This window comes from Bicyclus anynana, chromosome 19, assembly GCF_947172395.1.
Source record: "Bicyclus anynana chromosome 19, ilBicAnyn1.1, whole genome shotgun sequence".
Lineage (NCBI taxonomy): Eukaryota > Metazoa > Arthropoda > Insecta > Lepidoptera > Nymphalidae > Bicyclus > Bicyclus anynana.
In genome coordinates, this window is record NC_069101.1 from 4,030,224 (window position 1) to 4,056,259 (window position 26,036).

The 26,036-nt window shown below is 38.9% G+C and overlaps 2 protein-coding genes across 3 annotated transcripts in view; both read left to right on the forward strand.

Moving 5' to 3' along the window:
* The first annotated feature begins 87 nt into the window (after positions 1-87).
* Positions 88-25,581, forward strand: LOC112052282 (protein lin-54 homolog). Of its 2 annotated transcripts, XM_052887340.1 has the most exons (22): positions 88-521; positions 722-869; positions 1,344-1,432; positions 3,036-3,149; positions 3,415-3,649; positions 4,213-4,322; positions 5,665-5,740; positions 8,272-8,399; positions 9,503-9,611; positions 10,416-10,516; positions 10,732-10,806; positions 12,079-12,181; positions 13,993-14,079; positions 14,990-15,057; positions 16,067-16,375; positions 18,281-18,421; positions 18,966-19,053; positions 19,749-19,956; positions 20,726-20,837; positions 22,175-22,326; positions 24,158-24,353; positions 25,012-25,581. In XM_052887340.1, the coding sequence occupies exons 1-22, from the start codon at positions 474-476 to the stop codon at positions 25,021-25,023; spliced, it is 2,709 nt and encodes a 902-aa protein (XP_052743300.1). In that variant the 5' UTR covers positions 88-473; the 3' UTR covers positions 25,024-25,581. The 2 variants fall into 2 exon arrangements, with proteins under 2 accessions (XP_052743300.1, XP_052743301.1); XM_052887341.1 differs by lacking the exon at positions 13,993-14,079.
* Positions 8,914-26,036, forward strand: part of LOC112052284 (NADH-ubiquinone oxidoreductase 75 kDa subunit, mitochondrial) — a 52,010-nt gene continuing 34,887 nt past the window's right edge. The window contains exon 1 of the mRNA XM_052887343.1: positions 8,914-8,923. The gene's annotated coding sequence lies outside the window, so the exon portion shown is untranslated. The remainder of the gene's footprint in view (positions 8,924-26,036) is intronic.

A 26,036-nucleotide genomic window follows, 5' to 3' on the forward strand; every position in this document is an offset into this window, starting at 1 on the left:
AAGAAGAAGAAGACCCTACATTTTTATATCTATCTGTGCTAATGCCTATAGTGAACGCATTTTTCAAGGCATAGATTGTAGAACACGATTGTAAGATTGATTGTGTTGGTACTACTGATTTATGATACAAAAATTAAATCCAGCGCCATAACATTTTTTTATTATTTTTCAAGAAATTAAGCTTAAATTACGTCAATGTTTATGAAAAACGTATGGAATAAAATTGTTCATAAATAAATGCGTAAAAGTAGCCAAAAGTTCAATTTCAATGTTTGTGTTTTTCTCTTAAATACTTGTGACATTTTGTTTTTAACCGTGGCGGACTGTGGAAGAGGCAAAATTTATTTGACAATTTAAAATGGCGGCCAGTTTTAAACTTAAAAATATTGTGTTTTTGGACATCATTTCTCAATAAATAAAGTTGTAAAGCTTTATAAGATAATCTCAATAGGTGTACAGAACGAATAATCAATATGGATCATAATTTGGACGACTCTCTAAACTTGGATAGTGATATGGGTGTAAGTGTACAAATTGTTAGAACAACTTTTAGATTTTATCTAAATGTTATTACTAAGTCAAACTTCAAAACTATCGTGTTTGTTACTTACAATAATATCGTGTTTGTTATTCTAGCAAGCACACATTTGCAATGTCTATTTAAAGTTATATTTGATGTAATTAAAAAGTTTCTGTTGTATGAAAGTTTATATTTTGCAAGGTCGACTTTGAACAACCTGATGATATTGTGGTGACCGAAACTGGTATGTCACTGGAACAAGTCCCACATGAGGAGGGCATCTCAATGGAGTTTGAGCACACCGAAGAACAAACCATGCTCATGGATACAAGCGGCGAAGAGATAATTGGTAAATAAAAATTATATAACTAAAACATCAGCATATCAAATATGTAATTAAAATGTTCATATCTAGTAAATGATCAAGTTCACAAGAATAAAATATAATGAGTGACTTATTTTTTATTTTCTATGAAAATATTTTTTACAGATTTCAAAAAAAAGATCAAAATTCATTTATTTCAAGTAGGCTCAGTTTACATGAAATAAATGAATTTGGATTTGTAAATAGTTCTTAAATTGTGGCCTGTGTTTGACATATTTTAAAATGCAAGGATAGATAAAGGCGTATTGTTCCATGGATAGTCAGAAAGATTTGAATTACTTTGTATGAGAACATAAAAAGTTTTTATTTTTTAATTTAATAAAAATTAGTTTTGCAGTTCGGCTCCTATAAGTGGACTTGTTACTTGAATTTAAGGGAAATACTCTCAAGCTCCCTGTATATTAATTTTCATTAATATGTGATGTTATCAATTTTCAGATTTTATGGGAGATGACCAGTTTACCCTTCAGGAGTATTCAGTGCATAGCGACCAAACTACTGAATTGACTACAACTCTTGAATCTAATGTAAGAACTGCTGTAATTAACTTGGTGGGCAGTTGTACAACTTGATCAAATCTGTTTGACAGCAAAACCATTCCAATATCTTTGTGAAATTACAGTATTCCCAGGTCAATATACATACTAGTGTCAATATACACATATTTCATATAGATGTCAAATGGATCTGATCAACTTACACAATTGGTCCCTTGGATTTACTTTAGTAAAAAGTATATTATTCTCTTCTATTGTAAAGGACTACAAAAAAGAATATTGCTATACTACAGCCTTTCTTGATGAGTACTGTTTACCAAAAAATAAATTAGAAATGAAGGTAGGAAACACATGTAATTTCACAACTTATTCATTTTAAATTATGAATGATTTGCTTATAAGATGTTATCTATACTAATACTATAAAGAGGTAAAGTTTGTAAGTTTGTCACATTTTTTAAATGGGGTAATCTTCGGAACTACTGGTCCGATTTCAAAAATTCTTTCACCAGTAGAATGCTACATTATCGGGGAGTGCTATAGGCTATATTTTATATTAGTGTGATATATATTCGCCGAGTTAACACAGTTTTTGTCATACAGGTCAGACCGAAAATCCTCTTAAGCAGACTTATTCACATGCGCTGCCTTAACCATTGTGTAAAATTGAAATTAATGTATGGAGGCTTTATGTATCTTTAAAAGTACTACAAAAAAGTCCACGACACCATATATCTATCTTTTGTTGGTAAACAGTACTCATCAATATTCGTATCGTATATTCGTTTGTTGGTAAACAGTACTCATCAATAAAAGCTGTAGTATAGGTAAAGACACATCATCGAACATGAGGTCAAATTTGTTGAGTGTAAGATTGTTCTTATCTATACATACTGTAAAACAAAGTTCTTTACTGTGTCTGTCTGTTGTGATAAATTCCTTCACTGAAAGACTACTGAACTGAGTTTAATATGGTTTCTGCAATAGGTACAGTAAGTAGGTGAGATTGATTTAAGAGAAAAGTATTTAATTTGATAACATTTTGTGTAAGTTTACTGAAATATTATGATCTCATCTCATCAAAAAGAAAATTTGCCTTATCTTCTAGTCTAGTCAGTAGAGACTGTATTAGTAGTGGGTATGACAATAGATCAACGTGGAGGGAATAGAACCACCACCCCTCAGTGATGAGTGACCGCTCATTCAATTGAGCTCTAAAGATAACTGAAATCTGCTTTGTAATGCGGTTCTGTTTGGCTGTATGCACGGCTGTATTTACGGCCTCCGTGGCGCAGTGGTGTGCGCTGTAGATTTACAAGATGGAGGTCCTGGGTTCGATCCCCAGCTGGTCCGATTGAGGTTTTCTTAATTGGTCCAAGTCTGGCGGTGGGAGGCTTTGGCCGTGGCTAGTTACCACCATACCGACAAAGACATACCACCAAGCGATTTAGCATTCCGGTACAATGTTGTGTAGAAACCCAAAGGGGTGTGGATTTTCATCCTCCTTTTAACAAGTTAGCCCACTTCCATCTTAGATTGCATCATCACTTATCATCAGGTATCATGAAGAATAAAAAAAAAAGTATGTATAATTTTCCATTTTTTAATTAATTATATTCTATTAATGTTCCAGCAACAGCAAATGCTAACAACTCAGTCTGATACAATGATTGACATACAGTTCCAGCCGCAAATCGTGAGCATATCCAGTACAGATTTGCCGCCGCCTAAACTTATATCTGTTAAGGTGAGGAACTATCATTCATACTATAGTAATTAACTGAATTTTAAAAAATAAAACAAACCTCTATTTATTTTTTATATAAATAAAGAATAAAATAATAAATGATATAAAAGTTCATCAGTTATAAAATTCCATTTTGTTACAAGTTCCTCAAATACAGGTGGTATAAATAAGACGGTATTGTATATGACTTGAGCTCAGTTGTTTGTGAGGCAGCGTAGACACCGTGATGCTGCCTTTTTAAAACGAAACACTACACTTTTTCTAGGCTGCAACCCCACGTCCAATAATCAAAAAGGAAACCCTGCTAGCATCTGTGCCGAAGCAGGTGGCAATTGCTCCAAAGCCACCAAAACTCGTCACTATGAAGAAATACACGCCGCCCAAGCAACTGGCCATCGCACCCAAACCTTTAAACATGCCTGCCAACAGACAAAGTCTGGTGAAGAAAGTGTCTATAGCTAACATAGTACAAGCTACATCCAAGGGGAACAATGTATTGGGTAAGTTGGTTTTACGAGTATGTACTGTAGATTCAGTTATGGAGATGCCTCGGTGGTGCGTTGCGTTGCGGCGACGCAATGGATCGACGCATTGCATGCTACCTGCTTACGAGTTGCGACGGCGCATTATAGAAGGATCAGAATCGCACCCAAATTTACAAACAAAATAGTTGAAACTAGCTAAGATTTGGTAAATAATATCTTATACTAAACTATACTAAAGCCTTTCTTGATGAGTATGTAACAAACAAATTAAAAATGAGGGTATAAATCACTAGTAATTTCACGCCTAATAATAATTTTAATTAACTTGTTCATAAATTGATGAAAATAAATTTGATTAATAAGCTTAAAACAATCAGATATGGTTAATATATTAATAACATTTTATAAACAAACCATACATAATTTAAAATAAATAAGTTATGAAATGACATGGGCTTTTTACCTTCATTTCTAATTTCTTTGTATCTCACCAAAGGCTTGTAGAAAGTTTGTCTAAAATATTGCCTTAAAATGGTTGAAACCACCATAATTAGTGACAAATAAATTTTTTATTTTAGCACAGTTGGGGAAACAGTTAATAATGGTGCCTTCTGGATCTCAGAAGATAAAAATTGTGTCGCCTGGACAAGTGCCCAACATACAGTATATTAGAGCTGATTCTGATCAGGTAAACAAGTCATTGTGGATTAATATCTTCTTCTTCTTTGTCGTTACACTCTTGACAGTGTGGTCGTGGCTCAGACCAATTATAGAAGGACCTGTATCGCACTCATAGTCACGAACAAAATTGTCTGTCATTTTCTGAAGAAAACGAGCTTAGATTTGGTATATATCTTATACTAAACTAGAAGTTTTTGCCCGTTTTTTAAACAATCAATCACACAAAAAGGTATTTTTACGAAGCTCTTTAACCGATGAACACGATTACAACTATTTAACATTGATTCTATAGAGACAGTTTTTATAATCGCATTAGATCGTTGATCATATACTTTGACAGAAAAGTAACGTCTAGCGAGGCAGGTCCTATACAATAATGGTCTGAGGGTCGTGGTCGTCATTTGGGTGTGGTGGCAAGCCTCACTACACGTCGCTATTCCTCCCGTAGTGTAGCTCTCCTAGCACATTCATGGAGCGATCCATGGAGAGCGGTTTTTACTTGGGTCAGTCCAGCACATTGGATTAATATAAAAATTAATAAATAATGATCTACATTATTTAATAATAAAGTGCCTTGTTGCCCCAGTTTTTAGTTTACAAAGATTTATGCTATAAGTTCCCATCCCAGTACAGTTTTCCAGTCGAACCACAAAATGTTTCTTCATTACAGATACAATCGGTAGATCGACAATATCACCCTTTCATCCAATTGCAACTAAACAGACAGCAATATATATGATTCAGTCGATATTGGTCTGCAATATGTCTTTTCACGAGATATGGTGCCAAGCTATTTTTTTTTTACCTTTTTATTTTAAGAAATTCTCCGCCTGCCTCAGAGAGCACATTGACGTCTGTTAATATCCGGCCGCTCAGAGATCGCGTTTTTGACAGGTCGTGATCAAATGTGACAAACTTATCAAATTACCATTGTCTCGTTTTATATCTCATCACTACAAATACAAACGGTTGGTACAACCTTGAAACAGCGCAATTTAACAACCTTGTGCGCCCATTCGGCCACGACCTGTCAGAAACGCAATCTCTGAGCGGTCGGATATTAGTGATTGTTACTATAGCTTAGTAAGTTCGTTGATAACACTCCCATGATATGCGGGCGACAGGGGGGAAGGACTGCGCTGGTGTGAAGTCGAACGCCTGGGGCATCGCTACCCCCCTCCCGGCCCGCGCGGACTATCGAGTGTTACGAACGAATTTGCCAAGCTATAGGTAAAACATTATCACTCTAGGCCACCAACCTAGCTTTCCTATAAGGGACCCTGGCCTAGAGAGTCGTTAATATAGGCCAAAAATATGTATAATAATGAGTATGTAATGTATTTTTTCAGGCACAACTGTTGGCAGCTAAAACGGTCAGCGGTACACAAGTCAAACCTTTGATGACTAAAGTTTTTACAGTTCAAGGTAATATCATTTCATGTATTAACACTGTCAATAACTGTAACGTCCGAGAAGAAAATATTTACTCATGACCATGTTTCCTGCTTCAGTCTTTGATTGCATCATCACCAGTGGCATGCACAAGAGTTTTAACTAGGGTTAAACACTAATTGTACGGAATAGAAAATTTCTATCTATCTATATCTTGTCTTGACCAATGAGCGGATTTACGAACATTTTAAAAACTCATATTAAGTTAACTCATATTAAAAAAAACCCAAGACACGGGAGGCAATACAGAGATCCAAACATCCGCAGACCTAACAATCCTCTAGAAAAGTTTTCATGCACTCCACCAACTATAGAGGAGATTGACTACCAAATTAAAAAGAAATCATCTAAATCAGCTACAGGCATTCCTTATACATATAGTGTACAAAAACTGTCATGGCTGACAGGTGTTTTGGCTCGTATTGTCAAAAACATATTCAAAAACTAAAATTTTAATTTAATCGCGTCTCAAAAAAATATGAAAAAAAAACTTCAGTCTTGTAGAACGATAATGAACTATTTAAGACTGTTTGAAAAAAAGTTTCAACTAGCCTATTGTAAAATTTAATTCAATTCAATTCAATTTATTGATTTGCAATAGGCATATAAAATGACAGTTTTTTAAATTGGATAAAAATTAAGAGTATGCTAATAGTAAAGCAATTTTGTAGAAGAAACAGGGTATCTGCGATCATTACTTTCGGAGCTACAGGGATTTAAAGGGTCAGATTTGCGGCGCTGCCGCGGATCCCTGACAAACGCCCCATACAAAATGGCACGAACTAATGACGTCGTAAGCAATGTAATGATCGTTAGATTTGTATGTGTGTTCAAACAAAATTACTAATATCTTTGTTATTTGAGTGTTTATGTTTATAGTTCATTTATTAAAAAATGTCACATTTAATGTAAGGAAGCTAAAACTGTATGAATTTTCATCTAATTACGATAAAAGATTTTTAATAGATTTTGAAATTTTATATTCTCATTAATTTTGAAAATATCTAGACAATCTTTGGTTTTTATGTATAAATTAGTAAACATTGACCCTATTTACCCGAATGTATCATAAAAATCAATATATTCAAACCTAGTCATCATCCCCATTGTATAGTTAGGTACATTAGCTAGTATACAATAGCTACATTAGCTAGTATGGCTGGCATGCAAATTTCTAAAAATCACTAGTCAAAATAAATACAAAATTAAATTCATTTTTTACAATATCATATGCTCACTATATTTATCATAGATTTACGAGTCGGTACAAGTAATTTAATACTATTAATTCTATGATATTAATAGTAGTTTCAAATGTCTTATTCTCTAAAGTGTCAATCAATTACGTCAAAGTATATTAAAAAATGTCCATTAAATAATCTATACTTATAATAAATCTGTAGAGAGGTCAATTCTGTACATGAAATATATTTCTAAAATAACTATCAGGGGGTGATTAGTGATCGATACTGATGCCAAAAATGCAATCAGTAAAATTTTTGTCTGTCTGTCTGTCTGTCTGTCTGTCTGTCTGTCTGTCTGTCTGTCTGTCTGTCTGTCTGTCTGTATGTTCTTTATAGAAACAAAAACTACTGGACAGATTTTAACGAAACTTGGTATAATTATTCTACATACTCCTGGGCAGGTTATAGTATACTTTTCATTACGCTACGATCAATAGGAGCAGAGCAGTGAAGAGAAATGTTGAGAAAACAGGAGAAGTTACTCCATTTTTTTAGCTTCCGTCGCGTGTACAGCCTTAATAGTTAAAGCTACATAGAAATCATGTATGACGGAAATGTTCTCCTTAAAATTGTTAAAAATCACTACAGCATATATATGTCTATCTTTTATGGATGACTCACAATAATACGTGTAACTCCCGATAGCTTAGCAGTTCGGAGCTTTCTAATTATATTTGTCTACTCTTATGTTTATAACACTCATCACTCATCCCTAATAAAAAAGTTAACATTATTACCTATTCAATAAAAAAAGAATCATAAAAATCGGTAAAGAAACACCAAAGTTATACATGAAATACGCTAAGCCATACGCGCGTGAATACTAATTCATGCTTTAAGGATTATTTTTGTGTAACGGTTGTCGCGCTCGACGCGACTCGCGGTGGGAGGAAAAAAATAGGCGTATAAATAAATAAAGAAGTGCAGCCTTAATGAGTAGGGTAGGGGTAGGGTAGGGTAGGGGTAGGGTAGGGTAGGGTAGGGTAGGGGTAGGGTAGTGGTAGGGTAGGGGTAGGGTTGGGATAGGGTAGGGTAGGGGTAGGGTAGAGGTAGGTTAGGATAGGGGTAGTTGAAAGTTTACAACGACTTTCACGCGGACGAAGTCGCGGGCGTCCGCTAGTCCTTAATAGAATAGTAACATTTCTTGAGCAATTATTCTTTGATCTTATTCTTAAATACGGCAGCACTCAACTTTCTGTCGGCTAACTCTGGAGGCATTATTATTATTGTTATTTAGTGATAATGACTACTGTGTTGTAGGCAAGCCGAGCGGCGACATCTCGAACCAGCCCGCTGTAATCACCAAGATACTGCCAGCGGGCAGCAGCAAGCCGCCGCGCTTTGTCACCGTGCCGCCCAAGGCTGTGCCTATCACTTTTGGAAATAAGGTAACCAGATATATCTAACCAGCCGACGCCCCGCGGTGTCACCCGCGTAGTTCACGTTCCCGTGAGAATACGGGGATAAAATGGGAATATCACACTAATATTACAAAGGCGAAAGTTTGTGTGTAAGTGTGTAAGTATGTGCTACTGTGCGGCTACTGAAGTGATTTGGCTGAAATTTGGAATGGAAATAAATTTTACTCTGGATTAACACATAGGCTATTTTTCATCCCGGAAAAGTCCATTTGGGGATTTGTGAAAAACTGAATTCCACGCAGACAAAGTCGCGGGCGTCCGCTAGTTGATCATATTATAAAAGATATGGCAAATATTGTTTTATTTAAAAAAATATATATAAACTACTAGCGGACCTGGTCAAGCTTCGCTTTAACTAATGTGCACTACTTACCCTATCCCTACTCTATAGTACTCTATCCCTACCCTACTCTACACTACCCCTACCTTACCCCCTCCCTTCCCCTTCCTACCCCTACCCTGTTTTTATCGTTTCCTGACAATTATTCTAATATTTCTCACCTTTTACACCTTCCCTATACCCCCACGCAGTGGCGTGTGCTTCATACAAGCATTAAAGCACTGCATACCCCAACAAATATTTTGTTAATGCTTATCTTATGCAAATTTTCTCAGTTTAGTTAAATTATCTTACTAGAGCATACCTTGGTCAATAACCTTATGCACGCCACTGCCTCTACGAACATTTCAAGACCAAGATAAGATAAATCCGTTCAACCATTCTCGAGTTTAGCGAGACTAACGAACAGCAATTCATTTAAGTATACATATTATATAAGTAGTAGATATTCACTATATTTTGTTATACCAAAGCCAAAATGGTAGTGTCTTGGTAGTATGTTAAAGTGTGTGTATTGATTCAAAATGGTCTATGGATATTGTGATATGCTTTGTAGTGACATGTAAATAAAAACCTCTTTTTAAAAACCTTTTTTTTATACATCCCTAGAACTTTATTTACTGAACTTAAAATTAACTATTGACTACAACTTATGCAAATTAAATAATTTTGCCTGTATTTTTAATTTAATATTAATGTAATAATTATTTAAAAATTGGAACATTTTCAGGTAGTCATGGCAACACCTGCAAACCAGGGTCTAGTAAAGGTGGCAAATAAACAAGAAATTATAACTATCAAATCACCGACCACTAAGTTGTTGCCAGCACCAACACTAGGTATGTATTTAAATAGGCTAGTTGAAGTCAAAGGGGAAAGCCCAGCCCTGCCCAACCCTATCCTAACCACCCGGCAATTTACTTACAAAAATGTTGATAATTCATATACTACTTTAATAATGAAATTATTACTTTGTTAAAAAAAGTTTGCTACAACGTTTTATGACATTTTTAATTTATCTTTAATTTGTCCACAACAGGGACAAGCTATACAGCCAGAGTTTTACCATAGTTTTTAAAACTTATGATTGACTTTTTTGTTAGTTTTCTTGTTTGTTATGCTTGTTGGGAATAGAGAAAAAAATAATACAACAAAAAACTTAGTACAGCTTCAAATGTTACTTCGTGGCTTGGAACACCGGCGAACATTTTGCCAAATAAAAGTGATAAAAAATGTATTTTTCTTCAAGAAACATACTTTTTTTTAAACCAATTGTTTAACCAGATCCTTATTTATACATCATATTATCATCTACATGTACATTTATATGAGGGTATACGGTATACCCGGTTTATTCTCTGCGTGTGTGAAGTCTGCGAATCTGCATTGGGCCAGCGTGGTGGACTACTGGCCTAACCCTTCTCATTCTGAGAGGAGACTCGAGCTCAGCAGTGAGCCGAATATGGGTTGATGACGACGATACGGTATACCTGGAATCCTTGGGCTGACGTTGTATGGACCGGTGGGCATTCCCCTTTAATACAAACAATATTAATTTCGTGTAGTAGATGGAATAAATAATACATAGATAATATAATCTTATTGCTAAGATAATAAATATATGTTTTTTATTTCTTTTCCAGTACCAGTCAGTAGCGGTCAATCAAAAAATAAAGTAATAATAACAAATTCAACGAAAAACGTTATACTCAAACCAGCCCCTCCACCTGCAAATGCTCTTGAGGTACATCAACTTTCATCAACAGTATACTAAAATAGTCGCGTGCAATCAGTGACGTGCACAAGGTTTTTAACTAGGGTATGCATTATACGTATATACAAATTGAAAAAAATGAAAAATTCCTTCTCCTATATATATTTAAGTAATTCAACCTAACATTGCAATTAATATAACGATGAGAGTTGATTGTTTTTTTAATTTCGTTTTTTTTTTTTCAGGTAACAAAAGTTAGCAAAGTAGTCATAGAGAATCAAAAGTCTCAACTACACCAGATCAACGTGCCTGGCAAAGGTGTAAGTTATATAAAGTACTAGCAAATACGGTCAAACTTATTGCACTTCTTCCCTACCCCCTACTATCCTACCATATTGTATGCCACTGCACGTAATTAGCCATTGTAGCAATGTATTTGTACAATGGTCCTCATTACATGACAGTTGCATAAATAACTATAGTGAGCGATAAGAGCTTCATATCAGCCGATAGACGTCAACTGCAGGACATAGGCCTTTTGTAGGAACATCCTGATACTGAGCCACCTGCATCCAGCGAATACCTGCGACTCGCTTGATGTCGTCAGTCCACCTGGTGGAGGGGTCGACACTGCGCTTTCTAGTGGGGCTATATCACCTCGGCTATTCCAGCACTTTGGAACCCCAACGTCCATCGGCTCTTCGAACTATGTGCCCCGCCCATTGCCACTTCAGCTTCGCAACTCGTTGAGCTATGTCGGTGACTTTGGTTCTTCTGCGGATCTCCTCATTTCTGGTTCGATCACGCAGAGATACTCCGAGCATACCTCGTTCCATAGCCCGCTGTGTGTCTCTGAGCCTTCTTATGAGACCCATAATTAGCAACCAAGTCTCGGAACCATAGGCCATTACTATGAGCGATATGAGCTTAATAATATTTTATAACACATTTGCTCGTAAAGTATCGCTTATTTCACCAATTTCAATATTGTAATGCATAATGTTATCGAAATGCTCATTACGCACATGTGCCGGAATGTAATATAAACATTTGTCATTCGTCTAAAAACGAACGGTACTTTTTAAATCTTGGCAAAGAGTTTTTATGTCAGAAAAGTGCTCAACGTTTTATGAATAAAATTAACTTTGTGAGATAAAATGTAATAAAAAGCTATTTAATTCTATAATTTTAATAATTTTGACAATAAATGTCAACCTTTTATTTGTATCAGAAACACAAAAATATTAATTTAGTATAATAGTACTTAATACTGGCTATTTTTGGTGCATTTGTCTAAAAAAACACACACAGTGTGCTCATTTCGTAATCTGTTCAAAAATTACATGCATATCAAAATGTAATCTTATGGAAAAACAGGCAAAGATTCGTTTTCAGAAAGTGTGTTCACTGTGTTTCCTCGCAAATGTGTTAAAAAACGACGTATGACATACGTGCGCTTTGATAATTACAGCCACTGCTTCCTTACTATAGCTCTCGCCTTTGGCTCGAGCTGTAATATCGCCTCGGCTGTAATTTTCAACTTACCGCACTTATATTATAATGTACTATAATTGGGTTATTGTTTGTCGTAGGTACAATACGTGCGTATCTTTACGAACAACCCGCCGGTGGTCAAACCACCGCCCAAGCCCGTCGCGCTCAACGCCAAGACATTTGTACTTACTGACGATAAAGGTAACTTTACTTTGTTTTTATTTATAGTGTGCTTTTTAAAAATTTTTATTTTATATAAATATTTTGTATTCATTTTAATAATAATTATTTTGTCTTGCCCTTTTTTTGTCCCGTCCCTGACCTAAATGGTTTTATTTTTATTTTGTAGTTAAAATGTCTATACCAGTCTGGAACTGTAGGTCTACAGCCACGACGTGTTTTGTGAAGAGATAAAGACATAATCAACCAATAGCGGCGGAAGTAGAAATTCGTCCCATCACAACGAGCTATTGGTGGACAACATGTCATTGTGTCTTTCCTATCACTACGAAAGAGAGCGATATTTCCAGTTCGCTATTGGTCGACAACATGTCATTGTGTCTTCACGAGATATATCGTAGCGCGTATCTTAGACCTGCTTGGTGCGTCGACGATATATCTCATGAAGAGAAACAGACATAATGTCAACCAATAGCGGCGCAGTTGAAATGTCACTCTTTCTTTCGTCCCAATGTAAAGTATAAATAAAAATTTTAATAAAAAAAATTCAACCGACTTCCAACTCTAAAAATAACTTTAACTAAAAAGCAAAAAATAACATCCTACCTATGTGCTACCTTCTGATCAGTTTGAAGGCGGTGCCAAGCCAGTGATGTTTTAATTAAACACGTTTAAACTACCAAATTTATGTGGTTCTTTAAATTTAAATTTATGTGGTTCTTTAAATTCTTTAAATTTTTATTTTTTTATTTTTAGTGTTAGCATACCTACTGCGTGTGTACAGTCACAACCTATCTAAGTGGAAAGTTCTCATCAATACAAATTTATCAAGTCCAAACAGAAGGTAGTTACTGTGAACCGTCGAGGAGTTCTCTTCACTGTCCCTCGTCTTCATCACCAGACCCTTAATACAGTCACAATCAATCTAGGTGGAAAGTTCTCATCAATACAAATTAATCAAGTCCAAACACAAGGTAGCTACTGTGAACCGTCGAGGAGTTCTCTTCACTGTCCCTCGTCTTCATCACCAGACCCTTAATACAGTCACAACACATATAGGTGGAAAGTACTCATCAATACAAATTAATCAAGCCCAAACAAAAGGTGACTGCTGTAAATCCTTGACAAGTTCCATCGTCTGTGTTTCGGCTCCATCATCAGACCAACTCCAAACTTTCATAAAATTGTAGTGGTTTAAAACACCTTATGGAAACACTAACAAACGCACTAGCCGTCTCTACAACTTTCGAAAGTTTCCCTCAATTTCTCCAGGATGCCATCATCAGATCCTGACATGAAAAAAATGGGACCACCCTGGAAGTAAACCCTTCAAAACAAAAAAAGAATTTTCAAAATCGGTCCATAATTGACGGAATTATCGCTGGACATACATAAAAAAAAAAAAAAAACATACATACAGCCGAACGTAGAACATCCTCCTTTTTGGAAGTCGGTTAAAAAAGAGTGATATTGTCGATTCCGCCGCTATTTGTCGTCATTTGTTTTTATCTCGCCTAGAAATACTCGTATGTCGTGGCGCGTATCTTTGACCTACAGGATAAACATGTAATGAAATTCAAATAGCAACCTAATATTTTTTTTTTAATTTATCGACAGACCCAGATATTGGCTCGAGCATGAATAGTTACATTAGCCTCATCTCTTAGGACACACATGCTTAAAACATACATACAACACGCTCCATTGCGCCATTTTGAATTTTAATTTCACAAATTAAAAGTGAATTGTAGTACCAATCAATGGATCAATGTAAGCCGACCATTAAATATTAAAAAAAAAATGTTAAAATATAAACAGTACACATTTGACAGGTAATATTATACAGATGACAGCGGAGAAAATACAAGCAAGCCAGCCGCCCTCGCTCGTCTTAACGAACAATCCAAATACAAGTACAAGTACGTATTTTTAGGGTTCCGTACATGAAAAGGAAAAAACGGAAACCTTATAAGACCCTTTATTTGAGCAATGCGTAGAAGTTTCAAGTTGAAATATAAACCGAACTCAGATGTGAAAGAATCAAGCTTCTAAGTTAAAGAAATACGTTATTTTCTATTATTTATTTCTTATCCCAATTAAATAACAGATGAGGGTATATATTCCTTATGCCGGATCTCGTACTAAATAACATCGTTATCACACCAAGTACAAGAAAAAATCTCAAACTATATATTAAAAAAAAAGTAAAGTATCTGTGATTAAATCTAAAAAACACGGGGAGGGGGGGGGGAGGGGGGGGGGGGTTCTATATCGTTCGGGAAAAGCTCGACAAAAACTGCGAAATTTGATTCCTGAACTATTTACAATGATAGACTAATTCCCTGCCAAATTTCATCTTCCTACGTCAAGCGATTTTAGAGATTTCGTGATGAAGATACATTTCCAACAGACTTTTCCTACTTTTATAAATCTGGATATCACAGCCTATCTATTTATTGTGTATAAAAATAATTTGCGTAACGCCTAACTACGTTATATGTGAACGGCACTTACTTGTTATAGATATTTTTTTTAAATTTGTTATGTCCAAGTGTGCTAGACCTTAATTATATCATCTGGAAACAACGTTCCAAACTACGAAAGATATATTTAAAAAAAAAAAAATGGAACCTGATATTTAAAAATCAATGGTGACACTTTGTAATTTGTAAAAAGAATCCCATTATTTCATATTTGAATTAATTTTAATTAGGAATTGAGAACTTTGGAACATTTTAAAATGTTTGTCGTCAATCAGTTGTCAGATGAAATAAAAGTTGTTTGTGTTTGTACGAAAAGTGACGAAATTGTGTTTTTTTTTTATTGCAGCAGTTGCAAAGCCTCAACACAAGCTGGTGAGGATAGCGCCTGTACCAAAAACTACGCAAGTTCTTACAGTAAGTAGATATAATAAATATACTAATTTAAGTGGTAAAGTTTGTGTGTTTGTGATGTTGTAAGGGGAAACCTCTGGATCTATTGATCCGATTTTGAAAGTTCTTTTACCACTAGATCCCACGTTATTTGTGAGTGGCATATCTATACTAATATTATAAAGCTGAAGAGTTTGTTTGTTTGTTTGATTGAACGCTCTAATCTCAGGAACTACTGGTCCAATTAAAAAAAATCTTTCAGTCGCTTAAATCATAAAGTTTTAGGATTCAAAGACAGTTATTTCCCATGGTTCTTTCAGAAACGGCTTTAATATGCCGATGTTATTATTCGCTTTTTAGATTATTTTTGTGATTTTGAAATTGGTTTTTTTTTTTTGTTAAAAAGATTTTATTATGTCTCTGTTTCGCTTGTTCTCTAATAGGCTACTCGCCTGCAGTATGAAACTAAGAAGATTTTTTGCATATAGGCAGTTTAGGTGCCTAGAAACTCTAATCACATTTTGTCTGTGAAAATAATCTCGTAGTTGTAATATTTTTATAAAACAAAATTGTATTTTGATCACGTCACCGCAAACGCCAATCATAAACTGTGACGTCATTCGCTACAAGGCATCGGTTTGTGGTTGGCGCTTGCGGTGACGTGATATATCACATCACTGCAAACGCCAATCACGCTGTTATATCTATGAATGACGTCACTCGCTAATGTGTTGTTTTTCGGCGGAAAAAGAATTACTTAGATATTTTTTCATTTATATTAAAGTGGTTGACGAGTAATAGACACGAATGGAAAAGATTGACATATTTTTCCGACCCCGCTTAAGTGGGATAAGGGTAAGGAGATGATGATGATTAAAGTTTTTACTGGTTATTATTTTATTATTGAGGGGACAAAACTAAAATTATAGCTTATTATACTTCCATAATTCAGTTTAAACACTGTTTACAAAAGAGGCAAGTAGCCTATTGTGGTGTACAAATAAAGAGTATTAAATAAAAGTTCTTCCAACAGGCTCTTCGATCAGCACAAAGTCTCCTAGCGCCACTATCACCGCTGTCGCCTATGCACTCGACCACCACTGACAGCAGTAGCTCGCTACCGGAGTCAAAACAGTTGGAAGGCCTTCTTGAGCACAGCGCGGGCGAGGAAGAGGAAGAGGAAGTGGAGGCGGAGGCGGAGGCTGAAGAGGAGGAGGACGCGGAAGCGGAAACGGAGGAAGTGGACTCCAAAGCTGCGCTACGCCAGCTCATAGAGAACCCCGTGTCTGATGACGTTCACATGAGCATGAATGAAGTTGAGATCGAGTACAAGCAACACCACGTGAGTTCAGCTACCATCATTGTCAACCCATATTCGGCTCACTGCTGAGCTCGAGTCTCCTCTCAGAATGAGGGGATATGCCAATAGTCCACCACGCTGGCGCGATGCAGATTTGCAGACGCAGAGAATTAAGAAAATTCTCTGGTATGCAGGTTTCCTCACGATGTTTTTCCTTCACCGTTTGAGACACGTGATATTTAATTTCTTAAAAATGCACACGATTAAAAAGTTGGAGCATGCCCCGGACCAGATTCGAACCCACACCCTCCGGAATCGGAGGCAGTATAGTCCTTTTAATGAAAGAAGTCCGGACGCGGCGGTAATGTCTTTAAATATATTTTACAGTTAACAAACATTTTTCGGCGTTTTTCAGGGCTCCGCGCAGCGCCGCAAATCTGACCCTTTAAATCCCTGTAGTTCCGAAAGTAATGATCGCAGATACCCTGTTACTTTTACAAAATTGCTTTACTATTAGCATATTCTTAATCTATACTTCTATACTAATATTATAAAGAGGTAAAGTTTGTAAGTTTGTCACATTTTTTAAATGGGGTAATCTTCGGAACTACTGGTCCGATTTTAAAAATTCTTTCACCAGTAGAATGCTACATTATCAGGGAGTGCTATAGGCTATATTTTATATAGGTATCATATATATTAGCCGAGTTATCACAGTTTTTGTCATACAGGTCGGACCGAAAATCCTCTTAAACAGACTTATTCGCATGCGCTGCCTTAACTATTGTGTAAAATTGAAATTAATGTATGAAAACTTTATGTATCTTTAAAAGTTCTACTAAAAAGTCCGCGACACCATATATCTATCTTCTATATATTAGCAGATATAGTACCTTTTGTGTTTTAAAAATTATTAATTTTATATACTTAGGTTTACGTCATTATTTATACAAATAAACTTTAATCCTTATTAAAATAAATTATTTAATAATTTTTAACGCAGAAATTCCGCTATATGACGCCCGGCGCTTTCATTTACGTAGTTCCCGTTTCCGTGTGAATATGGGGATCAAACATAGCCTATGACACTCGCAAATAACGTAGCTTTCTATTGGTAAAACAATTTTCCAAATCGGTCCAGTAGATCCAGAGATTACCTCCTACAACCACACGAACTTTACCTCTTTATATTATTAGCATAGAAGTCTCTATTTCTCTTGGTCATACCACCACTCTCGAAGGACTGGACCGATTTTGCTAAGGGTAGGAGTCAGATAGAGAAGTTACAGGGTAGGGTAGGGTACGGGTAGGGAAGCGTAGGGGTAGTGTAGGGGTAGGGTAGGTTTAGGGCCGGGTTTACGGTAGTGGTAGGGTAGGGGTAGAGGTAGGGTAGTGGTAGGGTAGAGGTACGGGTAGGATAGGGAAGTGGTAGGGTAGGGGTAGGATAGGCGTGAGATAGGGGTACGGGTGGGATAGGGGTAAGAAAGGGATAGGGTACGGGGAGGGTAGGGGTAGGATGGGGGTAGGGGTAGGAAGGGGGTAGGGGTAGGAAGGGGGTAGGGTGTAGGTAAGGTAGGGGTAGGGTAGGGGTAGGTTTGGGGTAGGGTGGAGGTAGGGGTAAGGTAGGGTAGGGTAGGGGTAGGGTAGATGTAGGGGTTGGGTAGGGTAGGGTTGGGGTAGTGGTAGGTTAGGGGTAGGGTAGGGTAGGGGCAGTAGTAAAGTTGACATCGAAATTTACGCGGACGAAGTCGCGGGCGTCCGCTAGTTTATATACAATTTAACAAACTGTCATCATCCCTATTGTCACAAACTCAATGATACCTCATAATAAGTCAAAATCTGTCTAGCCGTTTTCGATGTAGAGCACGCCAAAAAAATGGACATACATACCCTCGAAAAACACAACCCTCCTTACGCAGTCGGGTTAAAAGACCATTATACTTCCAGAGTTCAACCGAAGACAACAGCATAGACAGCACAGAGGCGCAGGAGTCAGTTGGTACGTCAGAGGAGCAGACCCCATTCATTGTGGTGCCCAGCAAGTTTGAGCAGCAGCCAGAAGATACAATGGAGGAGCCGGAGCAATTGGTAAACCGTTGTTACATATAATATTTTTTTTTTTAAGAATATTTGAAATTTTTTTTATAATATGACCAATATTCCCATTACCCTCCAACTATACTACAGCTTTTCCTGATGAGTAATGTATACCAACAAACAAATTGAAAATGAGGGTAAAAATCACTAGTAATTTCACACCTAATAATATTTATAATTGACTTGTTCTTATATTAATGAAAATAAATTTGATTAATTAGCTAAGCTTAGAACAATTAGATATGGTTAATATATTTTATATAACATTTTATAAACGAACCATACATAATTTCAAATAAATAAGTTATGAAATGACATGTGTTTTCTACCTTCATTTTTAATTTCTTTGTTGGTAAACTGTACTTGTCAAGAAAGGCTGTAGTATAGGCATTCTGGGTCACGTTGTCGTATACTTGGACTCGTCGGTTTTTTGTTGATAATTGCAAAATTAACAAATCGGTCCTAATTTATAATAAACTTACGCAAAATAACACCTATTTCTATTCAATTAATATTGTGTATGTTCTTTAAACAGGATGAATCACAAGGAATTGACAACAGCGCGAGTGTAGATGACGAGGCAATGAACAGCACGTACCAGAACGCCAGCCTCTCGGAAACAGGTACAGTATAATACGGACCATAATATTTGTACTTAGGTAAAGCCACGTTTGCTGGGTCATCATCATCATCATCATGTCAGCCGATGGACGTCCACTGCATAGGCCTTTAGGGACTTCGAAACATCACGATCCTGAGTCACCTGCATCCAGCGAATCCCTGATGCTTGATGTCGTCAGTCCACCTGGTGGGGGGTCGACCAACACTGCGCTTTCTAGTGCGGGGTCGCCATTCAAGCACTTTGGGACCCCAACGTCCATCGGCTCTTCGAACTATGTGCCCCGCCCATTGCCACTTCAGCTCCGGCGACACATTGAGTTATGTCGGTGACTGGTTCTTCTGCGGATCTCCTCATTTCTGATTGGATCACTTGCTGGGTCAGCTAGTATGAAATAAAGAGAGAAAGACGATTATATAGCATTCCTTGGATTCACCGTGAGAGTGCCGGGTACATTGTATGGCAGAGAGAAAAACTCCGAGCAGGGCTTGGACTTGTGGCCAATGGGAATGTAGGGATGTAGGGTTAGGGAATCCCTTGACAGTTTATTAACTCTAGCCCGTGTGTTCTCCCATTTTCAAATCCAAAGTTCATTGGATTTTATCTAAAGTGTACGAGCCGTTCTCGAGTTTTGCGCATAGCAACACGGTATGCGGATATCACAATATTTTTTTTTTGAAATACTGTATGCATTTTCAGACGTAATGTCTTCGGACTTCGGCCTCCGTCCGCGCAAGGCGTGCAACTGCACCAAGTCGCAGTGCCTCAAGCTGTACTGCGACTGCTTCGCCAACGGCGAGTTCTGCAACCAGTGCAACTGCGTCAACTGCCACAACAACCTGGAGAACGAGGAGCTGCGCCAGCGCGCCATCCGCGGCTGCCTCGACCGGAACCCCAACGCGTTTAGGTGATGCTGATCAATAAAAAAAAAAAAATATATTAAACAAACATCGCACTAATATAATTTATAGTGTGACATAAAGGAGTAGAAGTTAATATGATCAAGAAAAAATCTTAAAGGAGATGGTCCAAAATTGTATGGAGCCCAGGATCAGTCATTGTACCCTGGCGGAAATAAAAGAAGATATTTTTTTTAACTATTTTAGATTATACAAATCTACGAATTTACTTTAATTCTTTCGAAATAATAATAATTATTATTATAATAGTTTATTTAAAGGAAAAAAACCCAGTGTAAAACAAACATAATAATAATAACAATCAAAAATAGTAAAAATAGTAATTAAAAATGACATTACACTAATTTAATTGTATATAATAATAAAATAATATTAATTCTCTCCCAAGAAATGCAACACTAAAATGGGTATTAATGGCGGATTGATGACGTTTTCAATGCAGTTTGCAGTCGATTTGAAGTTTGCTGTCAATTGTCATGTCATAGTTGCTCTAAGGGCGCCATCTTGTTATAACTCAAAAACTTGGGTTTTAATTTTATTTATTTCTTTTTATATAGTTAGATTTATTCACTTATTTAGATTTTAATAAAATCCTTGTGTTTTTTAAATTTTAATGATACGGGGTACAAGAGTGGACCTGAAATGGACCATCTCCTTTATAGTTGCTTTCCAAAAAATTAACTAAGTATTTATCAATTAGTTATTGCCTGCACGGAATCAAAAATGTGCATATTTAAAATTTGTATTTATTTACAGGCCCAAAATCGGTAAAACAAAAGCTGGTGGCCCTGAAATAATCCGACGCCACAACAAGGGATGCAACTGCAAGCGCAGTGGCTGCCTCAAGAACTATTGCGAATGTTACGAGGTAAATTAATACGTTAATTGCATAATTGCTAAGATGTTCAGCTGGGATTATTATATTTACTAAACTAGCCGGTCCCGTGACTTGGATCACATGAAAATCTGTGTATACTTTCAACCCTTTATTTCATCCCCTTTTATTTATATTTTCGCATGTTTTATATACATATCTTCTAATATATAAAATTTTCGTGTCGCGGTGTTCGAACTTGAACTCCTCCGAAACGGCTCGACCGATTTTTGTGATCCTTAACGTGATTGTCGGCCAGGGTGGAGAATCGGCCAACATCTATTTTTCATCCCCCTAAATGTTAAGGGTAGTCCACCCCTAAATTTTTTTTTATTTTTTTATGACACAGCATACAAAAATACATACAACCCTAAATTTTCACCCCTCTACGATCAACCCTTATATTTTATTTGTTAATTAAAAACTATAATTTTTTTTGGTAAAATTTTTTTTTATTTTTTGATGACTTACAATAAAAAATCTCATAATACTTTCAATTTTTCACCCCTCTACGATCAACCCCTATTTTTTATTTGTTAATTATAAACTTTAATTTTTTGCCAAAAACCCTAAAATAGCCCTTTTCTTTTTCCCATACAAATGATTTGTAACTAAAACGTAGTCAATTTGAGCTTTATTGTTATTGTATAAAGTTTATATTAATAATAATTAGAAAACGGGGTAGGGGTAGGGTAGTGGTAGGGTAGGGGTAGGGTAGGGTAGGGGTAGGGTAGCGGTAGTTGAAAGTTTACATCGAGTTTCACGCGGACGAAGTCGCGGGCATCCGCTAGTACAAGTATATAAATCTAAACCTGAACGATTTTCATAAAAAAAAAATTCATTTTAACCCTTTGATGATTATCAATATTCGGCTCACTGCTGAGCTCGAGACTCCTCTCAGAATGAGGGGTTAGGCCAATAGTCCACCACGCTGGCCCAATGCGGATTGACAGACTTCACACATGTAGAGAATTAAGAAAATTCTCTGTTATGCAGGTCTTTGCGATGTTTTCCTTCACCGTTTGAGACACGTGATATTTAATTTCTTAAAATGCACACAACTGAAAAGTTGGAGCTGCATGTCCCGGACCGGATTCGAACTCACACCCTCCGGAATCGGTGGCAGAGGACATATCCACTGGGCTATCACGGTTTATTAACTTTTTATGGGTAGAATTTTTTAAATTTTGAATGAAGTATATTTTTTGTTTTTTTTTTTGTAGTACACTTATAAATTTTTTCAAAAATAACTTTCCTTACAAACCTTAAACTTCAACCCCTGATTTTATTTTAGCGACAAGTGTCAAAATATATTGATTGTATGTATGCAGGCGAAGATAGCGTGTACGGCGATCTGCAAGTGCGTCGGGTGTCGCAATGTGGAGGAGACGCTGGAGCGGCGCCACCGCAACCCGCCGCGCCTGGCGAGCGCCCCGCCGCGCGCGCGCCCCTCCTCGCCGCCCGCCGCGCAGCTCGTGCCCAAGTGAGTACAGTCCGACACCTGAACACTAGAGACGCTGGAGCGGCGCCACCGCAACCCGCCGCGCCTGGCGTGCGCCCCACCGCGCGCGCGCCCCTCCTCGCCGCCCGCCGCGCAGCTCGTGCCCAAGTGAGTACAGTCCGACACCTGAACACTAGAGACGCTGGAGCGGCGCCACCGCAACCCGCCGCGCCTGGCGTGCGCCCCACCGCGCGCGCGCCCCTCCTCGCCGCCCGCCGCGCAGCTCGTGCCCAAGTGAGTGCAGTCCGACACCTGAACACTAGAGACGCTGGAGCGGCGCCACCGCAACCCGCCGCGCCTGGCGTGCGCCCCACCGCGCGCGCGCCCCTCCTCGCCGCCCGCCGCGCAGCTCGTGCCCAAGTGAGTGCAGTCCGACACCTGAACACTAGAGACGCTGGAGCGGCGCCACCGCAACCCGCCGCGCCTGGCGTGCGCCCCACCGCGCGCGCGCCCCTCCTCGCCGCCCGCCGCGCAGCTCGTGCCCAAGTGAGTGCAGTCCGACACCTGAACACTAGAGACGCTGGAGCGGCGCCACCGCAACCCGCCGCGCCTGGCGTGCGTCCCGCCGCGCGCGCGCCCCTCCTCGCCGCCCGCCGCGCAGCTCGTGCCCAAGTGAGTGCAGTCCGACACCTGAACACTAGAGACGCTGGAGCGGCGCCACCGCAACCCGCCGCGCCTGGCGTGCGCCCCACCGCGCGCGCGCCCCTCCTCGCCGCCCGCCGCGCAGCTCGTGCCCAAGTGAGTGCAGTCCGACACCTGAACACTAGAGACGCTGGAGCGGCGCCACCGCAACCCGCCGCGCCTGGCGTGCGCCCCACCGCGCGCGCGCCCCTCCTCGCCGCCCGCCGCGCAGCTCGTGCCCAAGTGAGTGCAGTCCGACACCTGAACACTAGAGACGCTGGAGCGGCGCCACCGCAACCCGCCGCGCCTGGCGTGCGTCCCGCCGCGCGCGCGCCCCTCCTCGCCGCCCGCCGCGCAGCTCGTGCCCAAGTGAGTGCAGTCCGACACCTGAACACTAGAGACGCTGGAGCGGCGCCACCGCAACCCGCCGCGCCTGGCGTGCGTCCCGCCGCGCGCGCGCCCCTCCTCGCCGCCCGCCGCGCAGCTCGTGCCCAAGTGAGTGCAGTCCGACACCTGAACACTAGAGACGCTGGAGCGGCGCCACCGCAACCCGCCGCGCCTGGCGTGCGTCCCGCCGCGCGCGCGCCCCTCCTCGCCGCCCGCCGCGCAGCTCGTGCCCAAGTGAGTGCAGTCCGACACCTGAACACTAGAGACGGTGATGGCATTGATTACAGAAATTCTTCCTTCCTTATCTAGGAGGCCACACCGATACAAAATCGAGGAGGCCATGCCCAACGCCAATTATATATAATTTTATCTTTTTATCAATATTATTATTGACGGCCTCCGTGGCGCAGTGGTATGCGCGGTGGATTTAATGACGGAGGTCCTGGGTTCGATCCCCAGCTGGGCCGATTGAGGTTTTCTTAATTGGTCCAGGTCTAGCTGGTGGGACGCTTCGGCCGTGGCTAGTTCCGGTACGTATCGTGTAGAAACTGAAAGGAGGAAAGGAAACTGGATTTAATCCTCCTCCTAACAAGGTAGTCCGCTTCCATCTTAGATTAGATCATCACTTACCATCAGGTAGTGAAGGGCTAACTTGTAAAAAAAAATCATAGTCGTAGAAAAAGTATTGTATGCACGTAATGAGCCATTGTAGCATTCGTCTGTTGGCTGTCTATCGTGCTTTTTTATTTCACAGAAATCACTCGTGCTACATGACAGTGGCATAAATGAGTATTTGTTGATACAGGCAACCCTGCAGCTTCATGACGACGGAAGTGATAGAGGCGGTGTGCCAGTGCCTCATCGCGGCGGCGGTGGAGACCAAGGACGAGCTGGAGCCGCGCGAGCCGGACGCCATGCGTGACGTCATCGAGGAGTTCGCGCGCTGCCTGCAGGACATCATCGGCGCCGCGCACCACAGCACGCCGCCCACCCGGCTGGAGGCGAGTCTTTGTTGTTATACTAGTGCTGGCTGACGCCGCGCGAATTCCCCCGCGTGGTTACTGTTCCCATCTCATACCAACTATTGTATAGGACCTGCCTCGCTATACGTTAATTTTCTGTCAAAATATATGATCAACGATCTAATGCGATTATAAAAACTGTATCTATAGCATCGATGTTTCATAGTTGTAATCGTGATCGTCGGTTAAAGAGCTCCGTAAAAATGAATTTATGTGTAGTTGAATAATGTAAAAAACGGGCAAAAGCTTATAGTTTAGTAAAAGATATATACCAAATCTAAGCTCGTTTTCCTTCGAAAATGACAGAAAATTTCGTTTGTGAATATGAGTGCGATGGTCCTTCTATAATTGGTCTGAGGTGCCCATAGGAATACGAGTTATAAACAACACACTAAACAATTTATGATAAATAATTACAGCCCAAAACATTGTTGCACAAAGCCACTTACGCGACTAGCAGCGTGACGGTGTTCACGCTGCCTAAAAAGAACTGAACTCAAGTCATCAAATACCCTCTTTTTTATACCATCACCTAAACCCTCTCATTCTGAGAGGAAACTCGTGCTCAATAGTGAGCCGAATATAGGTTGTTAATGATAATAAAAATGTTTTATTAAAGAGTATAATTTTGTTTTAGGAGCCGGCGTGATATCCGAATGTAGGGGACTGGTGCCTGAGCGGTATACAATCAAAGGTTCAAATCATAGATATGCCTTCGCATATATTTCACATGACATTCATTATGTATGATTTCTTTTCACACGAGCGCTCATTCATGGACACTGCACTCATACATAGATACTGCACTAACACATATACTGCATAATAAAGGTGTGTTTACAATATACATGCCAGATAAAAATTATTTACATGATATTCCATGACTGATATAAGAATATTAGCTTAAATCACATTGTTCCTACTATGAGATTATGACATTTAATAGAAGATGTTAATTTAAATTCATTTGGCGGCCTCTAGTGGTATGTGCAGTGGATTTACAAGATTGAGGTCCTGGGTTCGATCCCCAGCTAGGCCGATTGAGGTTTTCTTAATTGGTCCAGGTCTGACTGGTAGGAGGCTTCGCTAAGTTAGTTATCACCCTACCGGCAAAGACGTACCGCCAAGTGATTTAGCGTTCCGGTACGACGTGTAGAAACCGAAAGGGGTGTGGATTTTCATCCTCCTAATAATTTCGCTTCCATTTTAGATTGCATCATTACTTACCATGAGGTGAGATTGTAGTCAAGGATTAAGTTGTAAAGAATAAAATAAGAATACTATAACTGAATAGTAACAAAAGCAATAATAGATTTAAACAAAAGATTTATATACAAACTATTTGGGGAAGTCTGTTTATCTTTGAATGTAGTGGACAGTAGACATGAGTTTCAATCAATTAATCAATGTATTTATTTACTTTTGTATGTACTTATTTATTTTTATAGTTTGATAGTTTGACAGGCTCTTTGGTGTGTATATAGCAGTGTTTTCAATCTGTGTCGAAGAAAGTCCGGCCGCTCAGAGATTTCGTTTCTAACAGGTCGTGGAAAGGGACAAAAATATTCAATTACAGTAGACTACTCGACACTTTTTTTTTAAATGGTCTTAAATAGTTCATATTCATATTTTTTTGAGACTTGATTATATGAAAATTTTAGT

Bases quoted from the DNA above. Each gene is read 5' to 3' on its own strand.
- LOC112052282 (XM_052887340.1), top strand. From the start codon at position 474: ATGGATCATAATTTGGACGACTCTCTAAACTTGGATAGTGATATGGGT. The intron at 4,323-5,664 runs GTAAACAAGTCA...GTATTTTTTCAG, and splicing joins TTAGAGCTGATTCTGATCAG to GCACAACTGTTGGCAGCTAA. The intron at 9,612-10,415 runs GTATGTATTTAA...TTTCTTTTCCAG, and splicing joins GTTGCCAGCACCAACACTAG to TACCAGTCAGTAGCGGTCAA.